The 15647-nt window shown below is 41.7% G+C and overlaps 1 protein-coding gene across 2 annotated transcripts in view; it reads left to right on the forward strand.

Annotated features, from left to right (window-relative positions):
- The window catches only part of ANO9 (anoctamin 9), a 93325-nt gene extending 78269 nt beyond the window's left edge, over positions 1-15056 (forward strand). The window contains exons 18-25 of one of the 2 annotated variants that reach the window (XM_089653515.1): positions 543-697; positions 790-942; positions 1536-1680; positions 5666-5773; positions 5910-6006; positions 9721-9833; positions 14552-14629; positions 14787-15056. In XM_089653515.1, coding sequence (XP_089509641.1) covers positions 543-697; positions 790-942; positions 1536-1680; positions 5666-5773; positions 5910-6006; positions 9721-9833; positions 14552-14629; positions 14787-14814 — 877 coding nt within the window. In that variant the 3' untranslated portion in view covers positions 14815-15056. The remainder of the gene's footprint in view (positions 1-542; positions 698-789; positions 943-1535; positions 1681-5665; positions 5774-5909; positions 6007-9720; positions 9834-14551; positions 14630-14786) is intronic. The other variant, XM_089653516.1, reaches the window with a different exon arrangement.
- Positions 15057-15647: the final 591 nt, after the last annotated feature.

A 15647-nucleotide genomic window follows, 5' to 3' on the forward strand; every position in this document is an offset into this window, starting at 1 on the left:
TTTCTGCCAGTCACGGGCTGGGTCACGTCTCTACAACCTATGTCTTAAGAATAACAGGGAGGTGAAGCCCCCGTTAGTGTTCATGGAGGAGGGGGAGAGAGTCACATGGGCTGCTCAGATGTAATCGGGAGGAAATGCTCAGGGTACAAATACACCAAAAACTGAGCATGTGCACTAGCTGACAACACTGCTCTGCAAAATCCCCAACTGAATTGGGGACATGAACAGAATGGGGAAATGGAGAACAGCAGGATCAACCAAGTTTTTTTTTTGTTTTTTTGTTTTTTTGTTTTTTTGAAGAATACAGCAAATGAATCCCATAGTGACTGTGTAAAACTAATGAGTAAATGCTGTATTACATGCTGTTCATAATGAGGGTTTAATGACACTTTAGCTGATATATTTGGATTTGTGATCACAGAAATGAAGTCTGTGAGCTATTTGTCTCAGCATTGCTTGACTACAATTATTTGCTGAAAGCAAATGTGCAATTGTAAAAAAAATATTTACCAAAATATTTGCTATTTTTTTCCGATTTGCAGATTTATTAGTTACAAGCTGCGTAAGATGAAGGATCGAAGAAGCAGGGTGCATAGTGAACAGGGTGCTGAGGACCGTACAATGGAGTCCTGGAAAGACAATTACAGATTGGGCAAAGTTCACATATTCAGTCTGTTCGATGAATTTCTAGAAATGGGTAGGTCTCAGCCATGGCATGTAACTGGTTTCTTTTGTTGCAGTTCTGTCATCCAATCTTTCACTTGGCCTTCTTCCTATTTTATTTTTTAGTTATTCAGTATAGTTTCACAACAATCTTTGTGGCTGCATTCCCTCTTGCTCCTCTCCTTGCCTTCATAAACAATATGTTGGAGATCCGCTTGGATGCCATCAAAATGACCCGTTTACAGCGTAGACTGGTACCAAGGAAAGCAAATGATATTGGTAAGATTTGTTTTGTTTTAATTGTTCATTGTGATTTATGACTCAATATTAAATGTAGCTATGCTCTGACTATTCACACTTTGACATGTATTATTACACATGTGTCTGTGAATCATGGTGTGTTGTATTAAAGTAGCACAGTCCATTTTAAATGGGTGCTTAAGGCACTTCAGTGGATAAACAACTGCACCCACACTATTTTTGCCAATGTAGTGCACAACAATACATAGAGTACTTGTTTGTGTGTGTATACATGCATGCATTGGGGTGCCTTTCAAAATGAATTGCACAATGCAACATGTATTTTTACTGCAATGTATTAATGTGAATTCAGCCTAAATCTTGATTGAATGGCCAGTAAAGCATTTGTGGACTTATTTGATGGATTTACGAAACTGGTAGCCATCTAAAATCCATTGAGGGGGAAGTAGACTAGTAACAATGATCAAATATGTCTGTTTTCAGCAACACATTAAACCTCAAGAACAGGTTTCTTGTCATGTGAAAACCCTACGTGTGTTTTGTACTTTGCTCTTTAATCTTATATACTGTAAGTAACACTGGCCCGGTGAATGCTTTTGTTTTTTTCTTAGGTATCTGGCTGCAGGTCCTTGAAGGAGTAGGAGTTTTGGCCGTTATTACGAATGGCCTAATCATAGCCATCACATCTGACTTCATTCCTCGGCTTGTATACAGATACAAATATGGACCCTGCGCAAATGGAGACGCAGAAATTGAGTAAGATGTGAAGTTTTAAAAAAAACAAAAAAAAAAAACATGGATATAGATAATAGGGATTGAATAGGTTATCTTTTGTTCTATTTGTGCTGCAGCATGTTTTACTAGGACATTGATCTGTTTGTAGAGGTTCTTGCTTAAAACATTTCCTTACACTTACAGCCACACACTCTCTAACCCTGGTTAATTTAAGTGAAAAGCCAGTCAAATAGCTTTATGGATTTGGATTGTGGCAATAAACTAGAACACCTGGAGGAACTTGCAACTATGGGGAGAACATGCCAAGTCTGCATAGATGGCATTATTGGTTGGAATTCTGCCGAGAGCCCCACACCAATAGGTCAAGAATCAAAAAAAGCTAACTACTTAGCTATCACAAAGCCTTTTAGAAACTGAATTGCTGCTGTTGTACCATTTTCAGCATTTCAGCATCGTCCTAGGTAGGTGCTAGGTTTAGCTAGTTGGCTTTAGTTTGTGGTTTGATGAGTAAATTTAGTGTCACACTGTCGTCAGTGCGACTGAATTATTTGGTAGGTAAAAGCATAGTTGGCTCACTGTACTTGGTGAGCTGTGATCATTTAGTTAGGTCTGCTCTGTGTGCTTAGCTGCTGCCAGTCTGGTTTATTAGCTCCCTCTGCATTCGGGAAGCTTTGGAAGTTTCTGGAGAACAGGTGTGGAGTTATGCAGATGGCAGCATGAATATTAATACAGCCCCAGCCTATCCCAGAGGGACTGGCTTTGATGGCATGCTGGGTAACTGTGTTTATTCAGTAAGCACAGAGTTATGGGACTTTCCTGTACAGGATTGTCCAAGCCTGGGAGAGGGCATGTTGCCCTCTCCCAGGGCATGGGAGAGGGCATGTTGCCCTCTCAGGCAACTACTGCCATGCAACCTGAGGGCCTGAATGCTGGGACCCGGGTTCTGCTATGTTGATTGAGGGGCAGTCTACTGAAGATCTGGTCTAGTATCAGGAAGGCATCCAGTTGCTATTGGGCCTTGTGAGTACAGACATCCCTAAAGCATCTTCGATAGACTGTGCTGTTTAACCCCCCTCTGGTGCTAGGGAGTCAGCTGGAGGTCTAGCAAAGGGAACACCAGCTGGTGTCCTGAAGGGCTTTGTCCATCTGTCCTACCTTTTTAAAGAGACCCTGCTCTGGGGCTCTAAAGTACTACTACTACTACTATGACTGCTACTACTACGGCCTTAAGCTGAAGTCCATTGTTTGTTTGATTCAAGCAAGGACTCCAACATAGCTTATCCTGAAGATTAGATAATGTCCTTAACTAGTTGCCGACATATGACGTACTCCCAGAACGCGCTCTCCTGCGCGCCCCTGGCGATCTCCATGATCGCTGTGTCCTATGGACACAGCTGATCACGTGATGTGGTTAAAGGCCAATCACAGCGGCGTTTTACCACGTGATCAGCCATGTCCAACGACACGCTGATCACTGGGAAATGCAATTGCCGGTTCTCTGCTGCACTTTCCTCACGCTGTCAGAGCATGAGGAAAGTATTGCCGAGAACTAGCAGTCGTCAGAGCAGGGATCGGCACCGATAATCAAGGCACTGATGATCAGTGCCCTGATGATCGGTGCCCGGCAGTGGCGCCCACCTGTGCCAGTCAGTGGCGCTAGTCAATGCTGCCCAGCAGTGACGCCAGTCAGTGCAGCCTCATCAATGCACATCAGTAAAGGAGAAAAATTTACCTGTTTGCAAAATTTTATAATAGAAACAGAAATAATTGAGTACTGTCCGTGATACTTTAATTTGCACTTTTTTTTATTTGCAGAAGAAAGTATCACGGACAGTACTTGATTGTTTCTGTTGCAAATGCACTAATACGGCTACAATCACCTCAAACATAATAGAAATAAAACCTTTTTTTTCAAATGTTTTGCTCTTTTTTTTTTTTTTTTGTTTATAGCACAAAAAGTAAAACACCCATCAGCGAGTAAATACCACCAAAAGAAAGCTCTATTTGTGAGGGGAAAAAAAAGATAATTTCATATGGGTATAATGTTGCATGACACGCAAAATCACGTGTGTATGTGTATATATACGTGATTTTACATTTCCGCACCCTACCTGGGTCGCCAGCTGCGGCTGTCAATCACCGAGTCCCAGCCGGTGAATACTCGATGTAATATTTTTTTGTGGCCACCATTATTTTCCAGCACTGCCTTAACTCTCTTGGGCATGGAGTTAACCAGAGCTTCACAGGTTGCCACTGGAGTCCTCTTCCACTCCTCCATGACGACATCATGGAGCTGGTAGATGTTAGAAATAGGGGCGGACTGACAACTCATGGGGCCCCCAGGCAATAGGGGATCATGGGGCCCCTGTGACCTTGCCCAAACTCAAAAAAGCCTATGAAAAAGGTACCAGGGGCATCTCATGGGGCCCCCTACTGACCCTGGGCCCTCGGGCAGTGCCTAAGTTTCCAAATGGTCAGTCTGCCCCTGGTTAGAAACCTTGCGCTCCTCCAACTTCCATTTGAGGATGCCCCACAGATGTGCACCACCAGTCTGACACTCTGCCATCATTGTGGTGTTTAGGCTTTTGTATGTACTTCATTTTGTGAGTGTTTTTTGTCTTTTTCTTTTCTAATAAATCTTGGATAATATACTAGGTATTTGCACCACCTGTGTGCTTCCTTTCCAGTTTTAGATGATTTCCCAGTCTGAGGAGGGCTGCACCACCAAGAATGTATCCATAGGCTATCAACTCATTGGACTCCCTGGCCTTTTCCTGGCATTCACCCCTTTTTGATGTGCTGGAGAGAGAGTGCTTTTTATTAGATATGCATACTTGCATCAAGTCAAGCTGGCCCAATGTAACTATGCAAAAACAGAATTCCTGGAATCCAGCTTTAAATATACCTTTTGAAATAATTTTGCTATCTGTTTTGAGAAGTGCAAATAAATACATTTTGATCCTGCCAGAAATCCAGTACTGTACCTGTGCACTCTGCAATGTTATCTCAAGCATTGCTCTTTTGCCCTCTCAAGCATTGCTCTTTTGCCCTATCAGTTCAGCTCTGTGAACTACAGGGCACTGGTTCTCTATAGTATGGAGAGGAGGAGGTCTTCTGTAATCCTACAACTCAGTGCTCAGTGTACCATATCTATGGAGAAGTAGTGTTGTCACCCTAGATCACAATCACCCTATTACACCGATGCCCAACCTACCATTTAGTGGCCACCTGTGGCCCAGTGGCTTTTTTTCTGCAGCCCTTGTGGCCTTTGTAGATATTACTCTGTGTTCTCATACTTAGGTCAGGGAAATGAAAAACAAATATATTTTATTTCGACTGGATCTTATTAGGTAAATAGTTTGGTTTATTTCTTTCCAACAATCTTGCTTTTTACTGTGCTGTCAACCCCCTTGTATGTTTTTTTTTTTGTTTTTGTTTTTTGTTTCCCCCCCTCTGATCCTGTTATTGCTCTTGCTAAGATAAATGGTAAAAATAGTTTTAAAGAGTCTATAGAGAACATTGATTCATAAAAGGGGCCATAACTGTCCTGAAGCATGTCCTTAGACAATTAACGTGTTTGCAAATATGATACTGGAGATGGTCAGAGACTGCAGTCTGACCATCTCCTGTATCATATTTGCAGTCTCTGGCAATCTCTTGTAGCATGTCTGCAGTCTCTGACCATCTCTTGTAGCATGTCTGCAGTCAGTCAGCTTTCTGTAGCATTACATTCACAGAAAATGATGTGCGGCCCTTTGGTGGTGATAGGCCCTGCCTTTGTAGTAAGTTGACTACCACTGGCCTAGGACTACAAATGTGTTACTGGCAGGATCACCAGGTGAAAGTAAAAAAATGAAACCAAGTCAACTTTTGCAAGTACCACATCTAAGCTGCAATATATTACATTTGTAGGCTTGGATACACTTTATGGTACAGAGTCCTATGTGTGGTCATTTCTAGATAAAGAAGAGATCAGTGTGTGACCTCTAAACTGTTTTTCTCTCAGTTGTCTCACAGGATATATCAATCAGAGTCTGTCGACCTTTCGTACTGACGACTTTGAGAAACTGACCCAAGTCTCACCACTGATTTACCCAAATACCACTGTGTGCAGGTAACTATGCTAGCGATGGTCCAGTATCATTTTAATATTAAGGGAAAAAAGTCACTTTTTTTTTTGTCTAATTGCTCTGTTCTGCTACCTTGCATATATATCTGCTGATGCAAACTCCTTGTTGCTCTTTGTGCAGGTACCGTGATTACCGTAATACCGATAATGAATACAGTTACTCTGTACAGTTCTGGCATATCTTTGCTGCTAGACTTGTGTTTGTCATTGTATTTGAAGTGAGTAACATTACATTATATGTGTTTTATTGTGAATTTATACTGATTTTTGAACCAGAAATGCCAAAATGTAAGCTGAAGAATACCAACAATGTATCAGAATTATCTTCCATAGAATTTTAAAGTTACTCAAATTTTGGTAAATTTTACCCAAATTTGGGTAATGAAATCATCCGTATCCCCTGCCCCATTACTTTTAGCTTTCTGCCCAGGAATCTGCCAGCCAACAGCTGAATGGGGTACTGAACAGAGCACTGTGTGGGCAGCGGTACATTTTGTGATGGCTACCCAGCACAGCCATGCCCCACTTTAATAAAGAACAGCGCTGAGGCATACAGAGAGATGCCATTTCTCATTTTCCCAATCTGCAAACTGGTGTTATTTCTTAATCCATAACAGCCATAGCAAAAGGTTCTTAAAGTGGCGGATTTAAGAATTACCTGAATTTGTCACATTTGTTGGTTAAGTTACCAAAATGGGCACAAATACTTACCTGAATTTGGCATAAGTAGTTAAAGGGAACTACCACCAGAAAATTTAGAAATTCAACAAGAACCTTCTCCATACTGTATGACACAAGATAAAGGGATTCAATAAAGCATTACTGACAAACCGTAGTTAAGCATATGTGTGAAGGCTCTGTTTGCCCACATGGGGATGCACAAATGTCCCATTCATTTCACTTGGGATGAAGCAGCTGCACAGACAAAGCCATTTCTCCCAATTTGATAGTGTGCGTTTGGGGACAGGCACTTGCACAGATGTGAAATTGGGACCAGCAGCTGTCTGTGCTGCCACTGTTTCTCAACTTACATTAGTCGGAATAAATGCACGGGGATGCGCAGGAACACCTGTGCATTCCCGTGCAGGCAAACTTGGCCCTCGCACGGGTGTATGCTTGAGTACGCCCATGTGAATGAGGCCTAATTGTGTGTGTGCTTCTTTTAGAAAAGGCAACGCATTTCAAAATCAATATTTTTTTTTTTTATTTTGTACAGGAGGTTGTTTGAATATCTACTAGTATATGGCCTGCTTAAGCTACTGCCTCTTAGTAGTAACATTGCTGGCCTACATTATGAGCTCTCTTGGCTGATGAGATCATTTGATTATTGGACCTTTCAGGCTGTTGCACCCTGTCTGTGATAAGGAGGAAATCCCATTACCTTGGTGTCACCTTGAGAAAGATTTAAAGCAGAAATAAACCCACCTATTCTTTTTAGCCAAGGAAAATGCAATCTTAACCTCTGATCACATGTGCAGCACCATGGTAGCTGCAGATCAAACCGTTGTGACTCCAGCCATTTGATGGTTTTGACAAATTTTGTTTTAGGGCACAAGCAAATGTGACAGTTGTCATTCCTGGAATTCCTGAAACGTACACTTTTGAAACTGTTAAATCCTGTGTTCCGTGGAGTAACAAAACGCCTGTGATCTGATCTGGTACTATTTCTAACAGATTCAAAAACTGTAATTGTAACTGAGTAATGTCGGTTATGAAATTTAAAGGCAAATTTGTCTTTATTGAATTTTATATCAAAGTAAACAATACATAACAAGAAAATAATAAGAATATCAACAATGGAATGGGCAAAAAAAAAAACAGCATAGATATCAGTATAATCTATGGGGATGAAGGAAGGTTAATCCATACAGAGCTATAAAGGGCGGTTATGAAATTTAAACCGTTCCATGTACACATACAAAGAGGAGGAAAAAAGTGCACGGTCAGCTTAAAAAAACCTTAAGGGCACATTTACACTTGCATTGATTAGTAGAACACATGAAAGCACCTATCACTTTACCATCCATTTTTTTATGTTTTCTAAAGTGTTACTAAACCCACAACAGTAAAATCAGTCTGTATATGCAGTAAAACATGCTTGCTATACTCACTGTGGAACCTAAGGGGTTAATACATTGTTTAAAAATGCTGCTTGATCCTGACTTCTGATCTTCCCCTTCTTCCAGTGCCTCCCTCTTATCTCCTGATAAGACATATTGTGTGGAGACACTCTGCACATGCTCTGTTTGGTGTGTATTGCTAGAGAGGGTTTTTTTTTTATGGGTGAGTGAATGTAATCGGCACTGTACAGAGGTCAGGGGGTCTGCATCCTCCTAGAGCAGAATGAAAAGTCCTACCAAAAGCTTTAACATGTGCTCGGCTGGACACAGATAGCAGTCACAAGACTGCTCTAGCTGCTGATGAAAAAAGATATTTAGCATTTCCATGTTCTGTGTACTGTGGGAGACCAGATATGGTGAATGTAGGGTTCGGGGTTTAGTAACACTTTAAGTATTATTATTACAGGTACTTATAGTGCGCCGTCAATTTACGCAGCACTTTACATATATATTGTACATTCACATCAGTCCCTAACCCTCAAGGGGTGTACAACCTAAGGTCCATAACAGACATTCTTACATACACATACTAGGGCCAATTTAGACAGGAACCAATTAACCTACCCGCATGTCTTTGGAGTGTGGGAGGAAACCGAAGGAAACCCATGCAGACACAGGGAAAACATGCAAACTCTAGGCAGATGATGCCGTGGTTGGGATTCAAACCAACGACCCTAGTACTGCCACGTGGAAGTGCTAACCATTTAGCCACTGTGCTGCCCCCAGTGTTAATGAAGCTTGGCAAATGCCCTGTGTGGTTTACCCTCAGCCCTGCTGATTCTGTCGCTCAGTCCTCTCTCTCTCTCTCTCTCTCTCTCTCTCTCTCTCTCTCTCTCTCTCTCTCTCTCTCTCTCTCTCTCTCTCTTTCTCTTTCTCTTTCTCTTTCTCTTTCTCTTTCTCTTTCTCTCTTTCTCTCTTTCTCTCTTTCTCTCTTTCTCTCTTTCTCTCTTTCTCTCTTTCTCTCTCTTCTCTCTTTCTCTCTTTCTCTCTTTCTCTCTCTCTCTCTCTCTTTCTCTCTTTCTCTTTCTCTCTCTCTCTCTCTTTCTCTCTCTCTCTCTCCTAATGGCTATATTGCTCCCATGCTGTGCACCACATATGACATCTGCCAGTTTCTCCCGCTCTAGTCCCCCTGCCCTGCTGGTCCTCTGCTACTCAGTCCTTTCTCTCCAGTCCCTGCTCACCTTCCACTATAGCAATCCCATGTTGTGCACCACATGTGCTGTTTGCTAAATGGTCCGGTCCAATCCCTGGTCACCTCCTTGCTGCACAACTGATGTGATGTTTGCAGCAGACACTTTTGGTGTGTATTCAGTATATATAGATGAACTGGAAGTGACTGCTGATGATGTCTTTCCTTTTTGCATCCTGGGATTATCTCATACCTCCAAAACAAAGCAAAGCTAACTCTGATAGTGCTCCCCAACAGCACCTGCAGCAGTTGAAGGGCGCTTATTCAGACTTTTATGGGGGATTTTGAAATGCAGCAAAGCATGATAAAAGTGACAAGGGGAAAAACTTTTGATGCACAACAAAGCAGCGCAAACTCACCTGTGTGTACAGCATTGTAAGCAAACCATTTTATTTAATGACAGGTGCTTTTCTTTGTGTTTTGGAGCCCTTTAAAAATGCGGCTTTACTACTACAATTTGAAGCAAGTGTAAACCAGGTCTAATAATAATTGTTTAAAAATGTGGGTGACCACAGTTGTAAATGTTCTCATTGTTACATGAGGCTTGGTATTCATGTATTTTTAGCATATTAAATTTGTCAATTTTTTGTGTTCTTATGCTGTTTTTCTTTGTACAATTTTAGCATGTGGCCGTATGCATAAAATTTATTGCTGCCTGGTTTGTACCCGATGTGCCTCAGGCTGTAAAGAACAAAAGTCTGGAGAAGAAACTCGAACAACTTCTGAATGAGCTTGGGTAATTTTCCACCATGCATTGCTATAGAGAAGTAGCACACGTCATACACATACTGTACATGATGTAATACATTAATTACTTAGGCCTGCTGATAAGGGGGTAGCACTAGCGTTCCTGTTGGGGGGCCTGGGTCCAATCAGTTCAACACATGGTCCCGGACAACTAACAAGCAGGAGGGAAGTGGACTGTTGGGGGGGGGGGGGGGGGCAGTCCTTGAAACCGATTTTCATGTGGCTCCCCATGCAGTGTAGCCAGCTTTTCTTCCTCTACCGCCCACTGGCTGTCAGCCACTGCAGCGGGAGCCATAGGGGATCGGTTTCAGGGATTTCCACGCAACTGCTCCGATCACCCCCAACCCTTTCCCCAGAGATCCGATCTCCCTGTGCCCCCCCTCTCCCCGGAGTGTCTGGCATCTCCTCCTCTGTCCAAGTGGCTATCAGCTGCTGTGGGAACACAGGGAAATTGGTTTTGGGATGGAGAGCTGGGGACTCATAAATGTCATATTTACCAACCTCTTCCTTTCCTGAATGAACCCTATGAGCGATTGGTATCGACCGCTTTTGGTTTTCCTTCATAATTTAAATATAGTAAAGTTTGTTTACTACGCTTCAGTTTGCGAATGAACAGGAAGCCTCCTCTTCATTCAGTGCAGCTGAGCTGCAGATAGGGGATTGGGGATTTGTGTCCTCATTCTTTTTTGTCTCCAAAGCGAGACATCAGGGGTCTGTTTAACCCCTGATATTTCATCAAAGCCCACAGTGCTGTTGAAAAAAAAAGAAAAAAAAAAAAGGGGCTCATTCAGAGGTGCTCTGGCTGTGTGAGTGGTTTGTTCATGTGGCCGGAGCGGCCTGTTACTCTGTGGTGATGAAGTGGCTGTACGAATACAGCTGCAGGTCCTAGTTTGACAGGTTTGCGGGTGTGGGTGAGTGACCCCGAATACACACTGTTTTGGGCCATATACCTGCACCCATACGCCTGTCAAATTAGGACCTGCATCTATGTTGGTACAGCTGCTGTATCCCCATACCGTAACATAGGCTTCCTGTACACCGCTTGAGGTAAAAAAAGCCACACAAACCGCTGATTCACCCTGTACAGGCTACAGCATCCATGTGAATGAGCCCAAAAACCTGATTCACACACAGAGCTTTTATTACCTAAATACAGTTTTGGCTTTTAGATTTACACAGGAATTTTGTGAGTTATGTTGTGTCTTAATGATTTTGGTGAATGTAATTTTAGTGAAAATATAATTTTGGCACTTTCTGGGGGGGGAGGGGCCCTGTCATGTAGGCTGTATGGAGCTCCATGATTTCTAACAGCAGCCCTGCCTATACTAAAATGTTCCAGACCAGTAATACGTACCCTCAGTGTTTAAAACCTTCCAGACCAGTAATATGTACCCTCAGTGTTTAAAACCTAAGTGCAGCGAAATGAAAAAAAAAAAAACACAGGAAAATTAGCAGAAGGGACATAACGTACAGTCATTAGGATGTGTTCCTTGTGCTGTTCTTTTTAGGTGCAATCCTCCTCTGTCTACGCCGCCCCCCACCGCTACTGTAATCTTCTGATGTGGCAGAGGTTAATACAACTAAAAGGCTGTCACAGGCCCTCATCAAGAGAATCCAACCATGCCCGCCCTTTCTTCCCTTGGCTCCTCCATTCATCAAAGTCATTACTACGGCTTCTATGAATGAATAACTATCTATGAATGGAGGGGGCAGACCTTTCAATCATCCACCTGTACTCCATTTATAGATCCTGTTTCACTCATAAAAGCTCTAGTATGGCTTCTATGAGTTGAGCAGCAGGGCATAAAGTGTGGGCATAGGGGCTGCCTCAGGCAATTTGAGGTCTGCCTAAGTTGTATTAACCCACTCAACCCTGAAAGATTACGGCAGTGGGGGGGTTGAATGAATGGAGAAGAATTTTTGCTTAACAGTAGGATGTTTCGCTTGTGCAATGCCTCTTCTATCTGTAAGTCATGTCCCTTGTGCTTATGTTTTTGTTTTTTATTTTGGCTGCACTTAAGCAACTTAAAAACATGATACATAAATAATGTTCCTATTTAAAGCTTATTTAAGAAGTGGACAAGTTTCCCGTAAGAGTATGTTGTGTTTGGGTTTTTTTTTTTTGGACACCTCCTGTTTCTGCACCAATTAATTTATTAATCACAAAAAACCTAATACTTCGCAATCAAGTTACCCTTAACCTACATCTAACCCAAAACTCAAAATCAACCACGAACCTAACTCTTAAAGTTGAACTCCAGGCAGATATAGAAACATATTCACGCAGCTCTGTAGTAAGTAATCTGTCAAACAATTTATTTTTAAGAGCAAGCAGTCTAAGTGCCTGAATTTGACCTGGTATCAGACTTTTGCAGTCCCTGTACAGCGGGTGGACGTGTGAAAGAAAGAAGCGCCACAAGAAGCCAATTGGTTAAGCTGGCCATACATAGATAGAAAATAGTTTTGATAAAAAGTTTGATAAGCCCAATCGTTGGACGACTTAAATGTTAGTGGGCTCATTTCGATTCTCAATGCAAAGTTTTATGCCAAAAGAATGATCAGTCATGTCAGAATTTTGTTGCATAATCAAACGATTTTCTAAATATTAGTAGTGGAATCAAGTGTAAACGGCTCAAAAAAACTACAGCACATGTGCGTGTGAAAATGTTACCCCGGAAGTACATGCAAGGTCAAAAATCTTTACATTGTTTCCGCTGATTGTATGATTGACAAATGTACCATTTTATGTCGCCAACAATTGATAATGTCAACATGTGTGCAAAACTATTTGATACAATGATGGCATACCACACAATAGTTCTACAGATCTTTATCAAAAATGTTTTTTGAACGATTTCCTACCCATGTATGGCCAGCTTTAATGTGGTGACAATAAGTGTGCTGATAGGAGGAGAAAGCAGAGTGTGAAAGGGAGATGAGCTCATCACTGCCCTGCTTCTTCTTTCACTGTCCAGTCACAGGCTTGGGTGTGTCCAGTACAATCTGGGCTCAGAAGAAATGGGCTGAATGATGCTGGTCATTAGATGGAGGACATCTAATAGCAGAAAAAAGTACTACAGGGAAAATCCCTATATAAGTGAATATTGCAGCAAAAGCTTTTATTGCTTAATAGTTTTTTTTTTTTTTTTTTTTTATCCTGTTTTTGCCTAGAGTTCAGCTTTAAAGTGTACATTCTCTGTTTGGAAGGAATTGCTCTTTTATCCAGCATGCCCTTTCTCAAACTGATTTCTCAGTGGATGACTCTACCTGTAATATAACCTGGTGCATTTTCAGTGTTGCAAGTAGAAAACCTGCAGTGTCTGCCTCTCTTTAGGTGAGAATAAGTCTCACATATCTCACAAGCAATGAAAATCTGTTTTGGGTGTTGAGAATTTGATTTGTATCTCAATGCAGACTTTTCAAGCAAAGAAATCATGCTTGTGGCTCACCTCTTAAAGCAGCCAACTGACATCCTCCAATAGTTTTCATTGTGCCTTGGTATCTCTAAAACTTGGGGTTCAAATTGAGATGATGGCTTTCTGGTTGTGCTCTGACCTCCTTCATCCCACCCTGCTCTCCTTCCTATTGGTTATGAGGAAGCTGATTTACGTTTAGTGGCTAATAGGAAAGTACAGGAACCGGTGGGCTACAACAGGACCAGCCAGCTTAATAGATGGAAGACTGCTTAGGGAGGTGAGGGCTACCCCTCACAGATTTTTCACCTTCAACTAATCCCTAAACCTATACATTAATCTGAACCTACTCCTAAATCTAACCCTTAACCTTGCTCATAAATCTAACCCTCAACCTAACTGTACCCCTAAGCCTCACCCTTAAAGTTGAAGTTTGGTTATTTTTTTTTTTTTCTTCTCTACAGTTTACATTACTTACCTATAACAAAGTATGCCCCACGATATGTAGGCTATTGGATTCTGTAAATGTCTGTACTGCAGGGCTGCCCTGTCCTCTTCCTGCTGCTAAACTTCTGACACTGTGGGGGATTAACAGCTTCTGGTCTCCGAGCTCAGCTGCACTAATGATTATCCAACGGGACACACCCCCTCTTGCCCTCTCCTTCATGGAGAAATTCTTTCACTGATCACCCTGCCTGTAACACGATCTGTGAATGGGGAAAAGTCTGATCAGTCACAGGATTCTTTCCATCAATCACAGATTGCGTTATGGGCAGGGCAATGCATTCTGTGAAAGAACATTTTCCAATGAGGGAGGAGGGGACGTGTCGGGTCATCTTTAGTGCAGCTGAGTCCAGAGGTCTTAAGCTGTTAACTCCCACAGCACCAGACGTTCAGCAACAGGAAGAGGACAGGGCAGCCCTGCAGTGAGAATTTCTACAGAATTCAACAGCCTACACATCATGTGCCATGTTCATTACAGGTAAGTTTAAAAAATAAATACATTATATAGATTGTGTGCGTGTACTTTTCTTTTTTTTTTTTTAGCTAAACTTCAGTTTTAAAGTCACCCTAGCGCCCTAAATCTAATCCTAAAACAATTAGTCATGCCAACATCTGAGATCACATTCAAAAATGAATTTGATAATACAGTGCCTCAAAAGAAAATGAGCACCATGGCTGCAAAGGCAGTTGATAATTCCCTTCATCTACCCATACAATAGCTTTCCACTGTACAGAGACTTTATTACATCTCTTTGCAGAGCCACTAACTTTCCCCTACTCCATCCCACAGAGAGATGCCAGAAGAGAATGATGAGTTACCCCATGACAGATCCCCCCACCCTTACAGAAACCTGCTAGCGGACCTCAGGTAACTTTCCATGATAGAACTTCCCTGTATTACATAAGCCTAATATTACAGGAACACTTCCAGGGTACCTTGTATTCTCTCAATATATTTATAAACAATTACATAACTAAAAAAAAAAAATGCTTGAAATTTGAAATCTTTTCTTTCTTTTTTTAAGCATGATAGAGCGTTCCACAGAGGTGTGAGTATCACCAAATCTTGGGAATAACAAAGGATGTCGTCGTTGTTTATCAAGCCTCAGGGGTAACAGAAGATGTCACTGGACATACCACCAAACCTCAGGGCACAAAAAGATGTCATTAGCAATACCACCAAAGAAAATGTATATTTGGAAGTAGCCTAGGAGACTGTGAAGTAAAATGTTAACCAAATATGATTTGGTAATGTGTAAATATTATTTTATAATAAAACAGTCCTTTTTTAAAAATGTTTGTTTTTCTGAATTTAAAGAAAGTGTTGTATATGCTAGTGTAATATAGTTGTAGTAGCAGGGTTGCCTGCTAAAAACCTTGCATGGAATACACACAGCAGAGCAGGGGCGGACTGACAACTCATGGGGCCCCCGGGCAATAGGGGATCATGGGGGCCCCTGTATCCTTGCCCAAACTCCAAAAAGCCTATGAAAAAAGTACCAGGGGCATCTCATGGGGCCCCCTACTGACCCCAGGCCCTCGGGCGGTGCCCGAGTTTCCAAATGGTCAGTCCGCTCCTGCAGCAGAGTAAAGCTGTACTACATTATCTCAGGTTCTGACCAGTATTGACATGCACCGCCAGGGCTACATTTCTGGGGTTAAGGGGTAATTCTTGCTATTATAGGTAAAATATCATTTTGAGGCATTTAACTTTTCAAAGTCCATTAAGAGGTGTGTTTTGCGAAAAAAAAAAATTGTATGTATATATATATATGTATGTGTGTGTGTATATATATATATATATATATATATGTGTGTATATATAATATATTTAGTAAAAAAGCTTAGCACTGCCTGTTTTACCCTAGGTTCACACCTGAGTGTTT

Source organism: Staurois parvus, unplaced genomic scaffold, assembly GCF_062004578.1.
Source record: "Staurois parvus isolate SC_StPar_1 unplaced genomic scaffold, SC_StPar_1.0 ptg000715l, whole genome shotgun sequence".
In the NCBI taxonomy this organism is placed as follows: domain Eukaryota; kingdom Metazoa; phylum Chordata; class Amphibia; order Anura; family Ranidae; genus Staurois; species Staurois parvus.